The sequence below is a fragment of the Petromyzon marinus genome, chromosome 4, assembly GCF_048934315.1.
Source record: "Petromyzon marinus isolate PM22_M1 ecotype Great Lakes invasive population chromosome 4, UKy_Petmar_22M1.pri1.0, whole genome shotgun sequence".
NCBI classification, from domain to species: Eukaryota; Metazoa; Chordata; class Hyperoartia; order Petromyzontiformes; family Petromyzontidae; genus Petromyzon; species Petromyzon marinus.
The window spans coordinates 20,258,059-20,278,883 of NC_133670.1; the positions used below are offsets into that span (position 1 = coordinate 20,258,059).

A 20,825-nucleotide genomic window follows, 5' to 3' on the forward strand; every position below is an offset into this window, starting at 1 on the left:
AATGTTTCACTTATGATCTATAATAATAATAAAAAAAAGAAGTTAGGTAAAACTAGCCTGATTTTAAACCACCCTAACATGAAGATCAAAATGCCCCCCCCCCCTCATCCTCCTTTAACAAAAACATTATAGCTGCGTTTAAAAAAAGTGTTTGCTTCGGTCATATGAATCGTGTTGCTTTTTAGTGGTATATAGAGAGATGAGCGAATGCGTTTTGTCACCGGCGGTGGGGGGGCTGAGTGGTCCGCGGGGCAAAAAAAGTTTAAGAAACCCCACTTTAGATAATAACTGAAGCTATGCGACAGCCACCGAAGCTAGGCAATTTTAAATATAGATTGCAAACTCGTTTGTTTAAAACTGATTTTTGTGTCTGCTTTGTTGGCCATTTCCCCCGCACCTCTGATTAGCACGGTTGGTTACGTACGGCGCGAAAAAAGTTCAACATGCATGCATACAAGCCGAAATACTGTGCTACGGATCGGTTTCACTCGTAGTTTAAACGTTCTGCATTGCGTAACGTCTCGAATTAAACACACACACGATCACAGTCATTAATTAATCAAGAAAGTCGATATGTCTGGTAGAATCAGCAATATTGATGCCAGATGAGTCTTTTGCTGCACAGTAGCACTGTGCGTATAGTCGCGTAGCAGTGGTTGTTCTGAGGTATATTGTAAGTAGTGCAGTGTTTATGACGACAAGTTGCGAGCGGTATAGTTAAGCACCGACAACAATGCAGTGCGCATTGTGGTGTAATATGGGTGGTAACGCGGTTTCTGTGGTGGTGCCTTGTGTGATTATGATTTATGAGATCGTCACCAGGGATGGCTTTGCCCTGGCGGGGTTGGTAGGCTTGAGAGCGGGTCCGCAAGTTGCGCTCCGAACCCGGCGACCCGAGTTCGATTCGCCAACGCCGGTGGCCATTATCCGAACCGTACTTGCTCCATCCCTCACCCCCCTCTCACCCCACCTCTCACCCCCCCTCTCACCCATTGCCCACTTGGTAGACAAAGGCGAACTAACGCGGTTGGTGCTGGCCACATCACCCCCTCGTTGTTACGCGAAGACCTTCATCGGTGTGTTACTTGCTAACAGCACTTGCGCACGAACATAAATCTGCTACGGCGATACGGGGAGTGGGGAATCTTTGCCTAGGATTTGGTAGGCTGGGCGTGGGCCTGCATTGCCTGGCTGCGTGAATCTGGGTCCCAGTGCATCGTCCACGCAGACTGGAGTGCAGGTGGAAGTGCTGCAAGAGCGTATCGCGGCATCGGTGATGGGGGCAAGCAGGCCTTTTGACTCGAGTGCCCTATTGGTGCCAGTATGGTGGTTAAGGGAGTACGGGCCTGACGCCAGCGCAATTGCTATCCACGAAATAAACGATGGTGACTGAATGAGTGGCTGATGTGTGTTAAGAGAACGGTGGTGTATCGGTTAACGTGCTGCGCTACACCAGTGATGATTCTCTGAAACCGGTCCCGGGCCTCCCCTACGTCGACTCGGTCTCAAATGAGTAGAGTACCAGATGCGGAGTGTAAACATCGCCACTGGGGAGACAAAGGCGACCGGGCGAGATGCTGGCCACCTTACCCCCTCGTGTGCCGTGCGGGCCTTCGTAGGTGCTCGCTAACAGCATTTGCTCCTACAGTCTGTTAACGCTATGGGGTGGGGGGGAGAGATATTTGTCTTTGATGTAAACTATAAATGTAAGTTTATAGCTAGAGACATGTGAACCTTTTAACTTCGGATTTATGGAGCTCCCACATATTACGCCTCTGCGGTTAATTTCGTGTCACTCGTTGCGTGGACAAAAAAAAATGAAGCGAAAGTTTCAGCATCGCTTTGGGCATCCAGCTTGAGCACGCATAACAAACGTTCGATGATGACCCACCATCAACGAAAGGCGGGCAAATTTCGCCTTCCGCGGAGTATGGCACTCAAGACGACAGCGAAGGAAACGGAGTGGATGTAGCGACGCGACATTTAATGCTCGGCAGAGTTACCCTGCGGTAATCATTGCATTTGCTGAAACGTTTTTAATGCGTTACGTGTGGTCGCGTGGCATTTGGTGCCAATTCCGTATCGATGATAGTCGTGCACATTTTCCGGGGGGGGGGGGGGGATGTTACGTGTATCGATGGTACTCGGGTATTTATTGGTTGTGTAATATTAATTTAAGTGTTAATATGCGTGGTAATGCGGTTTTTTTAAAGGTATAGGCGCCTTGTGTTACGATTTATGGAGTCGTTGATCACGGGCTTTGGTTGGCTGTCGTTGGGTTGGTATAGGCTGTGCGCGGGCCTGCATTGCCAGGCTGCGAATTTTGAACTTCTTTCGCACCGTACGTAGATAATCGGAGTTGCGGAGGGGGGGACAGCAAACTAAACACGCGAACAAAAAAAATCCAGAGTGCAGCGTCTACACGGACTGTGGTGAAGTATAGGTCACCGATGGCAGTGCGATATTGATGGTGATGGCAGTACCGAATTCGTATGAACGCAGGTACCAATCAATGGTAGTGCGGTAGGCCTATTTATGCTAATGTGGTACCGATAGCAGTGGACTTGTGCGGTAGTGGCGGTGGGGGCAGTAAGCGTACGGATCTCAGTTCGTGAATGATGATAGAGCAATGAGCCACAGTAACGGTTACGTCACAATAAAATGGAACAAATTTGCGTACTGTAAAGCTATTATTGTGAAAGGTGTGAACTTCTTTCGCACCGTACGTAACCAAACCGTGCTTATCGGAGGTGCGGGGTTTACTGGTAGCGGTGCAATCCCTATCCGATGTTATAATATAACCGATCGTGGCTCACCGCTGATGCCAATTCTAGTGACGTTCCAGACGGACCAGATGGAGCAGACCGCAGGAATTTGGCACGGATGAAGTGGAATCCATTTGTGGGATGATAAAATAAAAACTCATGTTTAGCATTTTAGCGTTTTTTGTCTTCAGCACACACGACGGTCCGTATACCGATTGCTTTAACTTTTTTTGCACAGGGTGTGCCAATATTTCTCTCTTGGAACTAACCATTACAAATACACAATTGTATTACCATGGTGCTTCAACAAAAAAATGTTAACCCTTCTATGGGACTATCGTTTTTAATGGAAAAGGAACAGATAATAATAAACCGTAACAAATGTGCGTTGTTAGCTTCAAAAAGTCAACGAGTCTCGACTTTTGTTCGCCATCGTTGTCAACGCACGTGGCCTGGGATTTTCTCCAGGTGGTCTCCAGAGCCTGGAGGCGGCGGCGCGTTTCTCGTGGTGTTATTGCGAATTCTCCTAAGCAGTCATCATGTAAGTAGTTGTGGCGACGCGGTGTGGATAGTAATAGTGGAGGCTGTGTTGTGGTCATGCGATGCTCAAATCATTCTGTGGTACGGTTCAATGCATGCAGTCGAGATGAATTGGGGTATTTGCAGTCGTGATAGTGGTGCGGTGCTATTGCAGTAGTACGTGAGTGGCAGTGCGGTGCCGATGGTAGTACACCACTACAAAGCGGTGTTGATGATGATGATGATAGCCAGGCAAGAGACTAACGTCTAATAATGACAAACACTTCCTGGAGTGGTAAAGGCCGCGCTGTGTGTAATGTATGCGGCACCTGTGTTTATGTGTGTGTGTATGATATTTGTATATGTGTGTACGTGTGCACTCGGAAGTGGGGAGCGGGGGAGCGGGGGTGTCGCGGTTAGCGCGCTGCGCTACGAACCCGGCGCGCCGAGTTCGAATTCTCGTTCACGGCCAACACCAGTGACGAGTACCTGAACCGGTCCTGGGCCTCCCCAAAGGTCGACTCGGCCTCAAATGAGTACCTGGTGCGGTGCGTTAAAACATCGCCACTGGGGAGGCAAAGGCGGCCGGGTGTGGTGTTGGCCACCTACCCCCTCATCGGTGCTACTCGCTAACAGCACTTGCCCCAATAGTTCGTTAAGGCTACACGGGGATCTTTGTACCCGTTCACGACCAGCACTCGTGACAAATATCTGAACTGGTCCTGGGCCTCCCCTAGGTCGCCTCAATCCCAATTGAGTGCCGACCCGGTGCGGTGAGTATACAACATCAGCACTGGGGAGACAAAGGCGGCCGTGCGTGGTGCTGGCCACCCCACACCCTCTCGTGTGCCGTTCCGGCCTACTCGCTAACAGCACTTGTCCGCAACAGTCTGTTGAAGGCGACACGGAGGATCTTTGTGTTTTGTTATGTCGTGTGTGTATGCCCATTCTGGCTGCTCGCTCTAACAAAACTTGCCCAAACAGTCTGTATGACTACAAGGGGAGGGGGATCTCTGTCCATGTACGTGCGTGTAATGTTCATGTCATCGAGTGCGTATCTATTAGTGTGGGCACCGAATGTATGTATGTACATACACGTTCGGTGAGCGTGTGTGTATGTTGTTGATGATAGCAATACTGTAAGTGCTCGCACGCTGCACTTGCCGTTTACGATGTTATCTCCTGCCTCGTGTATAGAAATTCGACCACGTCAGAATCCCAATCTTTATTTGCACACTAGAGGAATCCGATGAGCCACAAAGCTCTTGTCCACACACGTCCACGTGCGGTCAATAACTCCGCGATATGAAACGTGCCCCCAACGTGTAACGTTTCGGTGCCATGCAATTTGTTTTCTGCTGGCCGAAACGTGGTGAATTATATTTAAACCAAAAAATATACTTTTGCTTTGCCACGACTTCCCCCCCCCCCCCACGAAATTCCATTCATGTTGTCGGTGCCGACTCGTGTAATGATCGCAAGCACCCATTATTCATCACTGGATCCACGCATTACGCACTTACGACCACGTTACCCGATACTAAATCCGATTGTTAAACGTAGCCGCGCATAATGACAACACGACAGAAATATATGCATTGCTGAGAAAGGACAATCGGACGAAACGTCAAGTTGTTAGTTTTTTTTTACTTCTCACAGCGGCACATAGGAAAATTAAGCAATTATTTTATATAATTACGTGTGTATGCTGTACACGCATATACTGTACAACAATTGACTACGTGTAAAAATGTGCGTACGTGTGTGGCGGGGGGTGGGGTGGGGGGTGCAGTGGTTAGCGCACTTGGTTACGAACCAGGCAGCAGAGTTCGATTCCCACTCGCGACCAATAACAGTGGCGATTTTCTGAACTGGTCCTGGGCCTCCCCTAGGTCGACCCGGCCTCAGATGAGTACCTGGTGCGGTGTGTGAAACATCAGCGTCGGGAAGACAAAGGAGGGGTGGTGTTGGCCACCCACTCGCGTGCCACAGTGCCGGCATCCTTCGTTGGTGCTGCTCGCTAACAGCACTTGCCCCAACAGTCTGTTAAGGCTACACGGGGTACCTTTGTCTTTACTGCACGTGGGGCTCGCGCATGACGGGGGTTGTTTTCTGTTCGAGATACAGTACTGTAAAGACAAAGATCCCCCGTATAGCCTTTACCAGACTGCTGGGGCAAGTGCTGTTTGCGCGGAGCGCCTATTGAAGGCCGGAACGGCCGCCTTTGTCTCTCCCCAATTTGGCGATGTTCTATACACCGCACCGGGGGAGTCGTCCTCGGGGAGGGCCCGGGACCGATTCGGGCAATCGTCACCGGTTGCTGTGTCCGCCGTGAGCGGCGATCGAACTCGGCTCGTCGTCGGGATCGTCGTAGGGGCGTGCGGTGCGCTTACCACCGCACGCGCGCGCGCACGCACGCGCCTACAGAGCACGGCCGAAGTCGACGTCTTAAACAATAAACGCTGTGCAGGCTCCGGGGCAGGCTGACTTCGGCTGCTGCTGCTGGGACTGCTGAGGGGTTGGAAACCGCGGGGCTCCGTTCGCCGACTCGGTTCGCTTCGACTGTCCTCCCACACCTAGCCAGCCCGCTCTGGACACGCAATCACGTGTCGATTAGACGAAATAACAATAACAACAATGCAATGCAATGAACATAAGAACGTCCACGTTGCACCATCTTCACGACGCAATGTAAACACGCGCACGGCGAACCAAACTAGATGTACGGGAATCGAAAGCGGGGGAGTCTTCTTTAGCCCCCCGTAGCTTTTGAGATGTATATATACCAGAGTTGCCACACTGTGCATTAGTTACGATTGTAGTTTAACATTTTAAGATAAAATACTGGTTTCTCAATTTATTGTAAACTGCTGCGTAATCCTCGTTATGGTTGTTTGGTGAATAATAATAATGATACACATTTATATTTTTACGAGAACGCGCATATATCCATATAATTAGTTTGAAGTTGTCTTTATTTCCTATAAAAAGTGTATAATAATCGAACTGATTTAGGAACGGTTTCACAATTGTATTACATGTAAACACGATGTTAATCACAGACGTTTACGTGATGTAATCTTCTCACCCGCGTATTCTTCCTGCCGTAAGATTGCTCCTCCACTCAACATTCTCAGGCCGCGTGAATGTATTTCCACAACCCTGCGCAGTAATTAAAACCATAACTTTCGCGTTTACAATTTAAGTTTGTTGGGTATATAACAATTCAACAAACACGCACACACACACTCACGCACGTGTAAGCTGTGCCGTCTATCGCGTTATCCGCGCTATGCAAACACCGCCTCTTAACTTCACGTCGACACTGGCACGCACGCATGGACGCAGACCCGATTGATCAAAGGACATAAATATTCAAGGCCGCAATTGTCAACAAAAAGCAATGACGCAATTCACAAAATTCACGCTTTGAAAACAATGTTATTTAATTTAAATTCGGCTAAATGTAATATTCTACTTGACGTACACGCCGCAGCCGGGACGCGTGTACGTGACCCGCGCATGTCGGCGCGTACGTGTGTGAGAGTATCACAAATCAGAATATGTATTTAAACTGGAGGAATCCGATGAGCTACAACGCTCTTTCACAAATGTTCTGTAGGGGCGGGTCGGAGCGTTACAACAATTAATTTTTAAAAGACCACGATCGGAGTGCAAAGTATAGGAAAGGTAAACATATATGTATATCTGAGAGATTTTAATTGTATAAACCCCGTGAGCAATACCTAATAACGAAATATTTGCACGACTGACTGTTCCAGTATCTGTCAATACGTGCTCGCTAAGCAACGCTTTGTGCCAAGTGCGGGTAGGTTATCCCCCCCCCCCCCGCGGTAAATCTCGTGTGAATAAAACGTTATAATTAATTGTCACAACAACAGTCGATTTGACTGGCCGCCAAACTTACTTCAAATAACCAATTATATACCGGTGTAATTTCGGCTATTATACAGAGAAAATAAAATGATGAATACCAGAGAGGGGATGCATTTAGTTTTAATGTCCCATTTTTGCAAAGCAAATTCCCTCCGTACAACGCAATTAGTGCTAACGAGGCTTCGGCTTTAATTTGGCCGCGAGACTTCAAACGGAGCGCGTCGCAGACTCGCCATCCCAGCAATGGGCATACTTTGGTATTGATATTTGTTTGACGTCGTGGCTACACATTCTCCCCCTACGTGTTTAAAACGCTCCGAACCCCTCCCGCGGGACCAGGCCGCGCAGCATTTTCGAACACACCCGGGGATTGTAACGCACCCATGAGTCTCTTAACGCACCCATGCAGGATTGTAACGCACCAAATGGAGGATTGTAACGCACCCATGCAGGATTGTAACGCACCCAATGAAGGATTGTAAGGCACCCAATGGAGGATTGTAACGCACCGATGAGTCTTAACGCACCCATGCAGGATTGTAACGCACCCATGCAGGATTGTAACGAACCCAATAAAGGATTGTAACGCACCGATGCAGGATTCTAACGCAACTATTAAGGATTATAACGCCCCAAATGCAGGATTATCACTGTGACATTGTTCTTATAGCATTATTTTAGTAATTTATAGAAAGGTTTAGTTTAGCCCGATTTTTGATGTAGTATAGAGTTAGACTTAACATTTTAATCTAAATTGTATTATGATTGTTATTGTGATCTAGCATCAAAATGGGATTATTTTGCACAGTTTAGTACGCAGCATAAACAATTGGTGCCTTTTCTGGAAGATTTAATTGTTTTTGAAGGGGTTTGTTTCAATTTGTCTACAGTAAATTATAAATGCATCTTGTCATTTTATTGTTTGTTGCGGTTGCACCCGAATCAAGAGCAGAATGACTCACAGGGTTATTCCAAATAAATGAAACTGAAAAACTGAAACCCATGCGGGATTGTAACGCAACCATGCGAGATTGTAACGCAACCATGCGGGATTGTAACGCAACCATGCGGGATTGTAACGCAACCATGCAGGATTGTAAGGAACCCATGCAGGATTGTAACGCACCCGGGATCCCAACTCACCCGCGTCTCTCGCTCACACCCAGATCACACACACGCACTCACCCCTCACTCCCCACCCTTCCAGATTCCCATCACACCTACAGCTGCCCTAAACACTCAGCTGTACCTCGCAGACACTTACTCAGACCCTGTCGTTCACACGCTGTGCTCTAACCATAACCCTTCGTGTCCAGATATCTTCACATGCACGCCGTCTCTCTTCACACCATCGCATCTCACGCCATCCAGGTGTCTCTCCGTGTCTCTTATCTTCTTTTATCGCCCCCCTTCGCCGCCACCTTCCTCTCGCACCCGGCTCTCGCTGTTCCAGGGGCTGGGAGTGGGGTGGGGGGTGCCCCCCTCCTTAACTCCTTCCCAGCCCGCTAGGTCCGAACGCGCACGAGAAAGACGACGACGCCGCGCCAACTCCTCGCTTGGCTCCGTGAGATGCGCTTCTGTCTCGGTCACCCCCCCCCCCGCCCTGCACACCCCCCCCCGCACCCCCCATCTATAACAATTGGGCGGTGAATGAATGAATGAAAGGGGTTCGCTAGGGAGGGTGGGGGGGGCGAGTGCGGCGCGCAGGAAGTGTCGCCACATAAACGTGTAAGAGCCCCCGGCACAATGGCAGGCGAGTTCTATGGCCCCAGCTCTCTATATGGGCCCCCAATAAGGAGGGCGAAGTCGTTCCGCGCTCCACCCGTGGCCTGGGCGCGCAATTGCCCGACAATCGCACCCCCCCCCCCCCCCCCCCCCGTTTCACGCTGGGCGCGAGGGAGATTGCTCGCGAGAGCCGCGTTGGCGGTGCTTTTAATTCTCTTAAATTGGGGTGGGTGGATGGATGCGTTTTGTTGTTGTTGTTGCTGCTCAGAGGAGCGACGCGGAGCGAGATGAAAGTTTGCGGCGAGAGAGCGGAGATGGTGGGTGGGGTGAGGGTGGTTGTTGGTGGTGGTGGTGAGCGCGCTTTTTACGACGGGCAACAAACAGCGCCCTGGGCACGCCTCGCTCACCTCCAGCGCAGGGACATTAAAAGCCGACGGAAATGAGCGCCCCACATCCGGTTAGACCCGCGCGCGGGGCCGTCATTAGCACCCCCCATCAACCCCCTCCCTCAACCCCCCCTCAGCCCCCCCCCTCAGCCCCCTCCCTCCCTCAATCCCCCCCCCTCCCTCAATCCCCCCCCCCCTCAAACCCCTCCCTCAACTCCCTCCCTCAATCCCCCCCTCAACCCCCCCCCCCTCAACCCCCTCCCTCAACCCCCTCCCTCAACTCCCTCCCTCAATCCCCCCCCCTCAACCTCCCCCTCAACCCCACCCTCAAACCCCTCCCTCAACTCCCTCCCTCAACACCCTTCTTCAACCCCCCCCCCTCAACCACCCCTAACCCCCCCTAAACACGAGCCCCCTCCACCCTTTACACCCCCACTTCGCCTTGCCCCCCCTCCCCCCAAAGACAAAGGTCCCCGTATAGCCTTTGACAGACTGCTGGGACAAGTGGCCCTTTCGCGAGGAGCACCTTAATGAAGGGCGGACGGACGAGGCGGTGTGGATACAAACCACGCCCGCCCGGCCGTCTTTGTCTCCCCCAGTAGGGATGTTCACGCGCATCGCGCACCACGTACTCTCGTTGAATTAAGGCTGAGGAGGGCCAGGACCGGTTCTGGTTCCGATATTCGTCGTTTGCGTCCGGGGGTCGTGATCGGGAATCGAACTCGGATCGCCGGCGTCCGGAGCGCAGCCGTTAGCACCGCTCGCCTGGGGCCAACGTGTGTGCACGTGCTGGGTGGTGGTGGTGGTTGGTGAGTGATGCTTGGCGGTAGTGGTGGTTGGTTGGTGGGTGGTTGGCGGTGGTTGCAGTTGTTGATGCTGGTGGTTGTTGGTGGTGGTTAGTGGTGTTTGGTGATGGTTGTGGTTGATGAGTAGTGGTGTTTGGTGGTGGTGGTGGCGGTTGGTGGTAGTGGTTGGTGAGTAGTGGTGTTTGGTGGTGGTAGTGGTTGGTGAGTAGTGGTGTTTGTTGGTGGTGGCAGTTGGTGGTGGTTGGTGAGTAGTGGTGTTTGGTGGTGGTGGCGGTTGGTGGTGGTGACGGTTGGTGAGTAGTGGTGTTTGGTGGTGGTGGCGGTTGGTGGTAGTGGTTGGTGAGTAGTGGTGTTTGGTGGTGGTGGTGGCGGTTGGTGGTAGTGGTTGGTGAGTAGTGGCGGTTGGTGGTGGTGGTTGGTGAGTAGTGGTGTTTGGTGGTGGTGATTGATGAATAGTGGTGTTTGGTGGTGGTGGCAGTTGGTGGTGGTGGTTTGTGAGTAGTGGTGTTTGGTGGTGGAGGCGGTTGGTGGTGATGGTTGGTGAATCGTGGTGTTTGGTGGTGGTGGCAGTTGTTCGTGCTGGTGGTTGGTGGTGGAAGTTAGTGAGTGGTGCTTGGTGGTGGTGGTTGTTGATAGCGGCGGCTGTTGTTGGTGGTTGGTTGGCGATGCACGTGCGGAAGCCGCGCGTTGCTGTTGCCTTGAGGAATGGAGCCGGCCGGCCGGGCGTGTGGGTGGGGAGGGGGGCAGACGGATTCAATGATTCGCAATAAAAGTGCGACGCGCTTTTGTTGTTGCCACAAAACGCGATGAGTGGGCGCCTCTCGGGCGCCGCGGCTTCGCCTCCCCGTGCGCTTCTGCTGCCGCTGCTGCTTCTTGCTGGTGCTCCTTGCTTGTAGTCACAGCAGCAGCAGCATTGACATTCCGGCCACGTCTGCGCGGGCAGGAGCCGGTTTTAATAATACAGTAGGACGAGCGCTTCCAGCACAGAGCAACGCTACCATAAATGTCCCGCAGAGCGTGCGCGCATTCGTCATTTGCTTCAAAGCGAACGAACTTTAAAACAAAAAAGAATTAACAAAAATACATTGCCTGTTTCTTAACAGTCTTGAGCAGTTTGAGATGTTCTGTGAGTAATCGTAGCTCCCGCGGTAGTGGTGTTAGCGGTGGTGGTTGCGGTAGTGCAGCGGTTAGCGCGCCGCGCCACGAAGCCGGCACCCCGAATCGGTGACGATTATCTGAACCGGTCCTGGGCCTCGTCTAGGTAGACTCGGCCTCAAATGAGTACCTTGTGCAGCCCGGGCGTGGTTGCTGGCCGCACACCCCCTCGTGTGCCACAGTGCCGGCCTTCATAGGTGCTTGCCCCAACAGTCTGTTAAGGCTACACGGGGGATGTTTGTCTTTGGGTGTAGCCCCCTCGTTGTGTAGTGCAGAGGTGAAGGTACCTCCGTTGGCGTATGTACGCCACCTCATGAGCGTGCAGATTGAACCTCCCTCACTCACACCACGCGGCATTGGTTCGGCTGATGAATTCAAACGTAAATGTCAGTACAGTCATAATCAGTATTGAGATGTGGAGAAGAAATCCGATGAGCTGTAAAGCTCTCCCCCCCCCCCCCCCACAGATGTCAAGTAGGGACACGGGGTCGGCGAGTTACAAAAAATACAAAATAGAGAAAAGGGCAAGTCACTAAAAATAAATAAAGTATATGAGTGCACATTCCTGCTTTCAGGACCAAAATTAAGATTCATTAGTTCATTTTCGGGTCAATCTTCTTCTAGGTGTAATGCTATAATGATATGTTTTTTTAACATACCCGACAGGGCCAATCAAACCAAAATTAATCGCTATGTTTGCCCACGTGACGATTTTATTTAATATTGACTGTCGCGTTGTGTGTAGGATTATAGCAAAAAAAAATTGCACCGAACCGACAGACCCTAATCCTAAAATAAACTATGAACATAGGTATAATTTAAAATGTACGTATATGTGGATATACGAAATATATTATCAACTTTTGTTTTAATAGTTTAGCCATCGTCCCCCCCCCCCCCCTTTTTACAATGAAGCGGAGTTCCCTGTAATTTATACCGAGTGCCAAATAACATCTGGCAAATTGGACAGCGTTCCTTTTAACAAGCCTGATGACTCTGCCGATGAGACCCAGAAGGTTGAACCTGGCCCAAAGTGTTTGCTCGCCTAACCAAAGTTTTATTTATATAATTGGTCGACATAGCTAATAGGCAGATAGACTTACAAAAAAAAACGAACGGTGCTTCCGCTTACATATATTTTTAATGACAACAAAAATCGCGATGCGTATTTACGAGATAATTTAACAATGGATGATGCATCGCCGTTCCGATTAATTCGGATATAAGCATATATATACACAAAACAGTACGTTATTTTCTTTTTAACTATCTAGTAAGAGCTCCTCAATGAGCTTCAATAATCGTGATGGAACGAGTTTTACCTCCGGCCAGTTTTCTCATTTTGCTTAATGGGTGTTTTGTTTGTCCCCTTCGTTGTTATAATTGACACGCGGAAATTTAGAGTTCAGGTTAATCTCCCGGCTGTAAACGTTTTAAAGCTACATCTCATAATAACATCTCATAATAATACAAATTCAGCCGCCCTATTGTAATTACATGGGTTAAAGTTTCAAGTTTTCATTTATTAGGTATAGCCCTGCAACCGCAACAAATAAAATATGAACAGAGAACATCTTAAAGCGACGACGCGCAACAGAAACATCCTGGGATAAACCAGCAAATCTTCAAAAAAAAACCATGGGTGATATAACAGCAACGTCAACACAGGACACGTGCTTAACCGTACACACGCGCGCGATTATATTTCGTTTAAAAAAACGCCACAAGGCATCGCGCGCTCCGGTGACAACATCGTTCACTCATCGGCACGGATGGACGAGTGTGACGGTGTCTGTCAGCTGTCTGTCAGTAGCCGGCCATGCGCCCAGACAGCATCGTTAAATAACGACGACAACAACAACGACGACGACGTGTTCTCGTGAGACGACACCACGGCCAGTTCGCCATTTCGGGTCCAAATGCCTTCATGACGACATTTGACTCTGAAAATGCGCGTAACGGCTTATGACGCCCGAACACGTGCTGTCGTGTCGTGTAATACTGTACCGCTCACCTTCATTAATTAATGCGTGTAGTGGTTGTTGTTGTTGTGTGTATGTGTGCGTGTGTGTATGTTAAAAGCACACATATATTGGTGAGCGGGCGCAGTACTGGCCACTCCACACTCCCCCTCGTGTGCCGTGTGCCGACCCTTCATTAGGTGCTATTCGCTAACAGCACTTGCCCCCAAGGCTATAGGGGGGGGGGGGTCTTTGTCTTTGTATGTTAAACGAAATTCGTGTTCGCGATGAACGGGAGATTGCATCTAAACCTGACATTCGCAGGCAACTGATTTGACATTAGCAGGCGCGCATGTGCCATGTGTACACCAAATCTACACGTGCGCATTATCACTGCGAGTGACCACGTACACCTCTGTGTGTGTGGGCAGAGCGGGCCTGTTTATGGATTTTATTGCGGAGAGGACTTCTCTTTCCGGGCCTGAGGGTAGTGAGGGTGTGGTGGTGGTGGTGGGGGAGTCTTGGATGGGCGGGCTGGCGGGCGGAGTGGAAGGGAAGGGGAAGGTGGAGGGGAGGGAAGAGCCCAGGGCCCCCGCTCGAGCGCAAAATGGCCGCGTCCCGTTGCCCTGAGGTGGCGGTGGCGGAGGAAGCTCCCCCTGGAAGCCGCGACGGAGTTTGGCAGCCGCAGCGACCACTGGCAGAGGGAGGCGCGGAGTGCGGAGCGAGAGGCAGGGGCATGGCCGGGCTGGGGGGGGGCGGTAGCTGAGCGGAGGTTGTTGAGCTGATGAGCGGGGTGGTGAGAAAGGGGGGCGTAAAAATATTTTTAAAAAAAAGGTTGTGCCACCCACAACCGTTGTTACGTTCATATTAAAAATCTAATTCAAAGTACATTCCTTACAGGCGTGTCGTAACACTTTTTTTAATATAACATCATTTTAAAACGGTGAGAAGCACATTTCATGTGTTAGCAAATCCATAGATGGCCCAGGAGGAGGGCTTGTGTTCACAATAATTGGGTTTGGAAAACATTGTGGTGATTGCAAGTCGGCGAATTTCTGAGACGGGTTTTCTTGAGTCTATCCCACCCCGCGCGTGTGTTGTGTGCAATTGTGACACTGCAGCGTTGTGCAGTATTTAGGTTCGGTGTAACTTTGCACTGTCGTGTCACGGTGTGTTGGGCACGTATTCTGATGATGATACGGAACCACAAAATGTAATAGTTGTGAGAATCGTGATGATCGGAGCTTTAGTGCGTAAACAATTATTTCAGGTTTTTGTCCAATTAATAATTGTATCTCTTAAATATGTAACGTATTTTTTTTGTATAAATGTATCGTTTATTATTATTGTTTGTTCGTGACGGTTTTTCGTATGACGTGACGGCATCAACCCCACGCAGTTAACTTTTTACGGAGTTGAAAGGAATCGGCTGAAAACAATTTGTGAGCGAGCGAGTAACCGTGGACGAACGCATTCGCCCTTGGAGAACGCGAGATTGTTTCAGGCCAAACTTTAACGGTTTCTTTCAATAAAAAAACTGATGTATTTAAAATATATATATGAGAAACAAGACCTGGGACTAGTCAGATGTAAAGCGTATTGGTAATACAAGACAAAGATCCGACCCCCCCCGTATAGAATTAACAAACTGTTGGGGCAAGTGCTGTTAGCGAGCACCTATCAGCGCCGATGGGATGGTTGGCCAGCACCACGCCTGGCCCTCTTTGTCACTCGAGTGGCGATGTTTACACACACACCGAACCAGGTACACATTTAAGGCCGAGTTGACCTAGAGGAGACCCAGGACCGGTTGTGATTATCGCCGTTGATGTTGGCCGTGAATGCTCTGGACGCCGGGTTCGTAGCGCAGCGCGCTAACCGTCGCACTACCTATACACACATACACACAACTGCATCGCATGTAGCAATTGTGTGTGTGCGTGTAAAAGATAACTCTCCCGTGTAACACATTTCCGCACGTTTCGTAATTGTATTATGCGCCGTCATGCCCCAGTGACAATGGCGAGGTAACGGTTTGTCGATCCGGTGCTTCCACACTCGCGTGAATTTGTCGTGGACTCGCCGTGGCTACTTGGGGCTGCCCGCAACCACTGCCCCCCACGTCTCGTGTGAGCGCGTGCGCCCGACTCACGCGCGAGTAGTCGCGCGGGTTTATTTGTCCGGGCCATCCCAGTCCCTGCCCCGGTAACGCCGAGTGCCGCTCCAAATGCCGAGCAGATAGAGAGAGCGAGCGAGCGAGGGAGGGAGCGAAAGAGGAGAGCGAGGTTTGTGAGAACGCGGGTCCATTCGAGTCATGATGATGGGGAGGGGGGGGGGACATTCCCGGTCGTGTACGCACCGTGAGTGGTGCGAGTGGTGTGGGTATATATATGTGTGCGTGTGGGAATACAGTATATATAGGAGAGAGAGACAGAGGAGAGGGATATTCATAGAGCATGAGCGAGGTCGGCGCGGTGACACTCGCGGTTGTTCGGACGTCATCCAAGATTCCCTGCTCTCTGGGGTCCCGTCACGGAGTCCAGCCGCGTCAGTTTCTCCTTCCCTTCTTCCCCTCCTTCAGTCGTTCTCTCTCTCAGCCTCTGCTGCCCCCCCCTTCCCTGCCCCCCCCCCCGGCTTTTCCGCGGGATCTTAAGCAGAGCGCTGCGGTGTTCGGGGTTAATTTGTGGGCGGGTATGGATCAAGCAATCGCGTTTTCCTATATATTGACCATTCGCAATGCGTATCCACGAGGGGTGGCTCAAAGTTTCGGCCCGCTCGACATGAACGAGCGAGTTCTGTGCACGAGTCATGATCATTGCGTTGATTGTTGTTGTCGTTGCTGCTGCTGCATCGCAGCCTACAAATGATTGCTTTCTCTGTACATCACATCTTTGATTCGTGAGCTCGTATCATCATCATTGTGGTCGTTATCTTCATCGGTTATTTTAAAATATACACGCGTAATTTTGTTTAAAATCGCAATGAAATCATGGCCACCGTCAACACCGGTGTTTTTGTTTCATCCTCCTCGAGACGTCTTGACACCCCCCCCCCTTCCTCACCTCTTGCGGACCGTATGGATTCATAATTAGGTGGCACACTGACACAGGCGTAGCGTTTTAATGTATTCTACACCGTGATTTGTGCGCGGACGTATATAATAACGTGGTCGCTCTGGCCCGTATGCAAATGTCGTGTGCACAACACGCGCGCGCACACACAGGCGCGCATACGTCCACGCAACGCACAAAGACAAAGGTGCCCCGTAAAGGCCGACCAGACATTTTGGGGCAAGTTGCTGTTAGCGAGCACCAAATTAAGGCCCGAACGGCACACGATGACGTGGGTGGCCAGGACCACGCTCGGCCGCCTTTGTCTCCCGAGAGAGGCTTTGTTTTACGCACCGCACCAGGCACTCATCCAAGGATGAGTCGACCTAGGAGGAGGGGGGAGGTCCAGAACCGGTTCGGACATTCGCCACCGTTATTGTTCGTAAGCGGGAATCGAACTCGTCTCGGCGGGTTTCCTAGCCGCACACAACACACAGCACGCGGACGCACGCGGGGGGGGGGGGGGTTGGAGCCGCAAGCTCCCCCCTCCCCTCGCGTTTTTGGGGGCTCGCGCAGCTGATTTCGCATGCGCATCCCCTCTGATGGTGGAGGCTCTCACACGTGTGTCGCCCGCGACCAATGGGAGCGCGCGGCGCCTTCAAAACACGCGGCCCGGTGTTGGCGGGGAGGAGCGCCGCCGCCGCCGATGCAGTCGCACGGCCGCTATTGGGTCGCGCGCGCGCCCGCAACAGTAGCAGCAACAGTAGCAGCAACAGCAGTCGCACGCGCAGCAGCAGCAGCGGCAGCGGCGGTAGCAGCAAGAGGAGCAGCAGCAGCCGCGCCGCGCTGGGCAGCTCGGCTGTCATGATGTCCGCGTCAAAGGGAAGCCAGGGCCGCTACTTCGTGGACTCCCTGGTGAGGCACGACGGCGAGGAGCTGATGGCGCCGCTTCACGACGCCGGCGCCCCCTTCCAGCTGCCCAAGCCCGCGGCGGGGCTGAGCGCGGAGTACCCCGCGTGCAGCTTCCAGCCCAAGCCCGCCATGTACCAGGCGTCGTGGCCGCACCATCACGTGCACACGCAGCTCAACGTTTACGCGTCGCCGACGGCGGTAGCGCCCGAGAGCGCGTACGCGCGCTCGTGGCTCGAGTCGCTCGCCGGCGTTGGGGTCGGGGTGGGTGGCTCGCACGCGGCCTTCCCCCTGGCGGGCAGGCAGTGCGACGTGGCCCCGATGGGCGGCGAGGGGCCCGGCCTGGGCAGGTTTGACGCGGAGCCCATCCTGTACCGCGGCTTCGCTCCCGAGGCGCCGCTCGACGGAAGGGGCGTCGGAGGGGACCCGTGCACCGACACGAAACTGGGACCACTCGACTCCAGTGCGGAAGAGAAACGTCAATTGGAAGCAAGTGAGTTGTGGCGCAACGTTACCTTTTGTTCGCTTCGGTGTGCGCTCTTTGTCTCGCGTCGCCGTGATTGTGTGTGGAGGGGGTGGGTGGTTTTTTTGGCGTTTGCGTCCGAACGGAGTTGCGGAGAGGAGGGAGCTACGCGCGCGGTCCTTTCCCTCCCTTTTGCCGCAATACCCCCCCACCACCACCACCCCCGCGAGGCAAAAACTCCCGTCTCCTTTTCCTTTATGGCCTCCATTCACATTTTTCGCGTTCAACCACCAAGCGGCGCGGCTCTTTAAAACGCCAAATTCGCCCTCGTCGCCACACTGCTACGACCATCACGCAGCGGCAGCAGCAGCAGCACCGTGCGTCTCGTGTGCCACTTGGGAGTGCTGCTGCTGATGATGCTGCCGATGCCGCTGCTGCGTCTGACTAGTGCAGGAGTCCCGTGGATTTGAGCCGCATCGCGGTGTGTCCGGGCAGGGGGGCAGCCATGTGTAGAATCCCACCCCCCCCCCCCCCCCATTAATTTTATGCTAATCACCTTCTTGGGCATAAACCTTCGAGCCAAATTCTGCGTGCTCTTGCCCTGTGGGTGTAATGTAATCACTAATTAGTTTAAGCAGCGGCTGCAGGGCACATGTTCCGGAAAGAGAGTGGGGAGAGGGAGGGGGAGAGAGAGAGAGAGAGGGAGACTAACACAACTGTGGACTGTAGACATAGAAATATAAATATGTTGCGAATATATACCGGGACGGAGACACAAACGGAATCACTGACACAGGGATACGCAACGACGGGAGATAGAGAGAGATAGAGGAAAAGGCCCTTTCTCTTCAAAATGTGAGACGGAGAAAGGGAAGCGGAGTGACAGTGAGACATAAGAGACGGGGAGGGAGGGAGGGGGGGGAGAATACAGAGAGTGAGGACACACGGGGAGATCTAGAGACGCGGGGAGAGATGAGAGGGCGGATCACGGCGCGAGTCGTGAAAGGACGCCCGTGTGTGTGCCGGACGCGCCCTTGGCTGAGCGCTGATGCATCGTGCCGCGCGTCATCCCCGCTGCGCTCTCCCCGTGGGCCCGCTCAATATGAGGCGAAGCTCTCCGATAAGGGGGGGGGGGTAGGGGTGGAGGGGGGGGTGGTGGGGGGGGGGACCCGCGAATCGCGAGCTCTGACCCGGCGCCGCGTGAACGCGCTTCGCGTGTCGCGTACGCGTGCGCGCGTGGTTGCACATTCTACATGCGTGCGGTGTATCCCTCTCCCGACTGTCTACCCCGCCCCCTCTTTACCATATTCAACCCTGTGCCCCGCCCGCCCGCCCCGGCGTCCGCCGGCCTGCCCGACTGCCCACCCGCCCGCCCGCCCTCCTGCTCGTCCGCGCCCTGCCGGCCTCCCCTTCCGTTCCCGACCTCGGCCGGCCGTGGTATCCGCCGTCGCGCACTCGACCCTGCGGGGACCATCACCCCCACCACCACCCCCCCCCCCCACTCGCACCCCCCCCCCCCCACGGCAGGCGACCCCTCGGTGAACTGGCTGCACGCGCGCGCTGGGCGCAAGAAGCGCTGCCCCTACTCCAAGCAGCAGACGCTGGAGCTGGAGAAGGAGTTCCTCTTCAACATGTACCTGACGCGGGACCGGCGCTACGAGGTGGCGCGCGGTCTCAACCTCACCGAGAGGCAAGTCAAAATCTGGTTCCAGAACCGGCGCATGAAGCTGAAAAAGATGAAGAAAGAGAAGAGCGAGGATCAGGGCTGACGTCTCGTTCTCTACCCCCCCCACCACCACCACCCCACCTTTCTTAACCCCCCCCCCCAACTCGCCTCCCTCCACCACCGCCGGCCCTACTACCGCACTCTCGCCCCGCATTGCGAGGGGGGCTGGGTTGGGGGTAACCCCGGCACAAGACCACAAAAAATGACAATATCCACCCCCACCAAGCACCCCTCCCTCCCCCCGGTATTGTTCTCGGCGCTGACAACACTGCAGCGGGGAAGTGCGGGGGACGTCTTGCTGCGTGCGCCGAGCGCTCGGAACAACGCGGTCCCTCGTTTGGTCGGGGCAGGAAGAGGCACCCTCGCCTCGCTCTGTGTAAAAACAAATGTGATGGAAAAAAAAACAGCAACAACAACAAATCCGCTACAAATTGGCCGCGAGCACAGCAATTTATTTCGTGACGTTTTCGTCGAGTTGGCTACGGACTTGACCACGTGTGTGTGTGTGTGCTCGCGCGTGGGTCTGTACGTGTGTACGTATAGTCAGCAATATTGCATGTAGAATTATATACACACACACATCATAGACGTCCGGCGAATCGCGACTACTACTACTATTGTTATTATTTTCTGTGTAAAACTTGAAACGCGAGCACATGTTCCATTTGGACAGGTATTTTATTAAGAGGAGGGGCGGGGGGGGGGTTGGGGTGACCACCTCTCGATTGTTACACGGGGAGCGAGGGTCCGTGACGACCTGGCCGGGCCAAGCGATTGCCATCACCACCGCCGCCGCCACCATAACCGCCGCCACCACCACCGCCTCATCACCAACGCCACCACCACCGCGCTTTTAGACAATAACGCAATAATTTCCACCGCCAAATTTTCGTTGTTGTAGTTGTATAAAAAAATCAACAATTACCGCATCAGGGATTTCGGAAACGGCGCTCCTCGTGCTCCATAATGCCATAACAACAACAACCACCACCACAATCGACACAACAACAAAGAGCTGCGTTGTTCACGGCGCTGGCGGCAGGGATTCCTCGTTCCGTGGCTTCGCTCGCTCGGTTCCAGGGGTGGTGCGGGGGGGGGGGTCCGGCTTCGTGCAATCGTCCACGGGCCACGTCGTTCGCGGGCGCGCTCGACGATGTCGTTGACGTCTCGCTGCACCTGTGCGTGATGGCAAGTAACTACCTAAACAACAACAACGACGACGTTACCCTACCTACTCCTCATACCTTGCGTAGGACGCTCAGAGTGCGTGGCGTATCGGTGCAAGTGATAGTAGGCAATGCTTTCTCGGGGGGGGGGGCGGGGGAAGGTGATGGTGGTGGGAGGGGGGAGGTTGAAATGGTGGCAAGCAACGTGATGTCTGTTGCACCGCCGTTCCACGTAACCCCGTGCTGCCACGCGCGCGCGTGTACACAGCGAGGTGTGGTTTTAATTTATTTGTCGGT

General features: G+C 52.8%; 2 protein-coding genes across 4 annotated transcripts in view; both read left to right on the top strand.

Moving 5' to 3' along the window:
• Positions 1-20,825, top strand: part of LOC116938504 (homeobox protein Hox-D3) — a 185,044-nt gene that overhangs the window by 19,355 nt on the left and 144,864 nt on the right. The gene's annotated exons all lie outside the window — the stretch shown is intronic.
• On the top strand, positions 13,806-19,426 carry LOC116938510 (homeobox protein Hox-C9). Its single transcript, XM_032945657.2, has 2 exons — positions 13,806-17,666; positions 19,164-19,426. The coding sequence occupies exons 1-2, from the start codon at positions 16,904-16,906 to the stop codon at positions 19,403-19,405; spliced, it is 1,005 nt and encodes a 334-aa protein (XP_032801548.2). The 5' UTR covers positions 13,806-16,903; the 3' UTR covers positions 19,406-19,426.

Bases quoted from the DNA above. Each gene is read 5' to 3' on its own strand.
- LOC116938510 (XM_032945657.2), top strand. From the start codon at position 16,904: ATGGGAGCGCGCGGCGCCTTCAAAACACGCGGCCCGGTGTTGGCGGGG. The intron at 17,667-19,163 runs GTGAGTTGTGGC...CCCCCACGGCAG, and splicing joins GAAACGTCAATTGGAAGCAA to GCGACCCCTCGGTGAACTGG.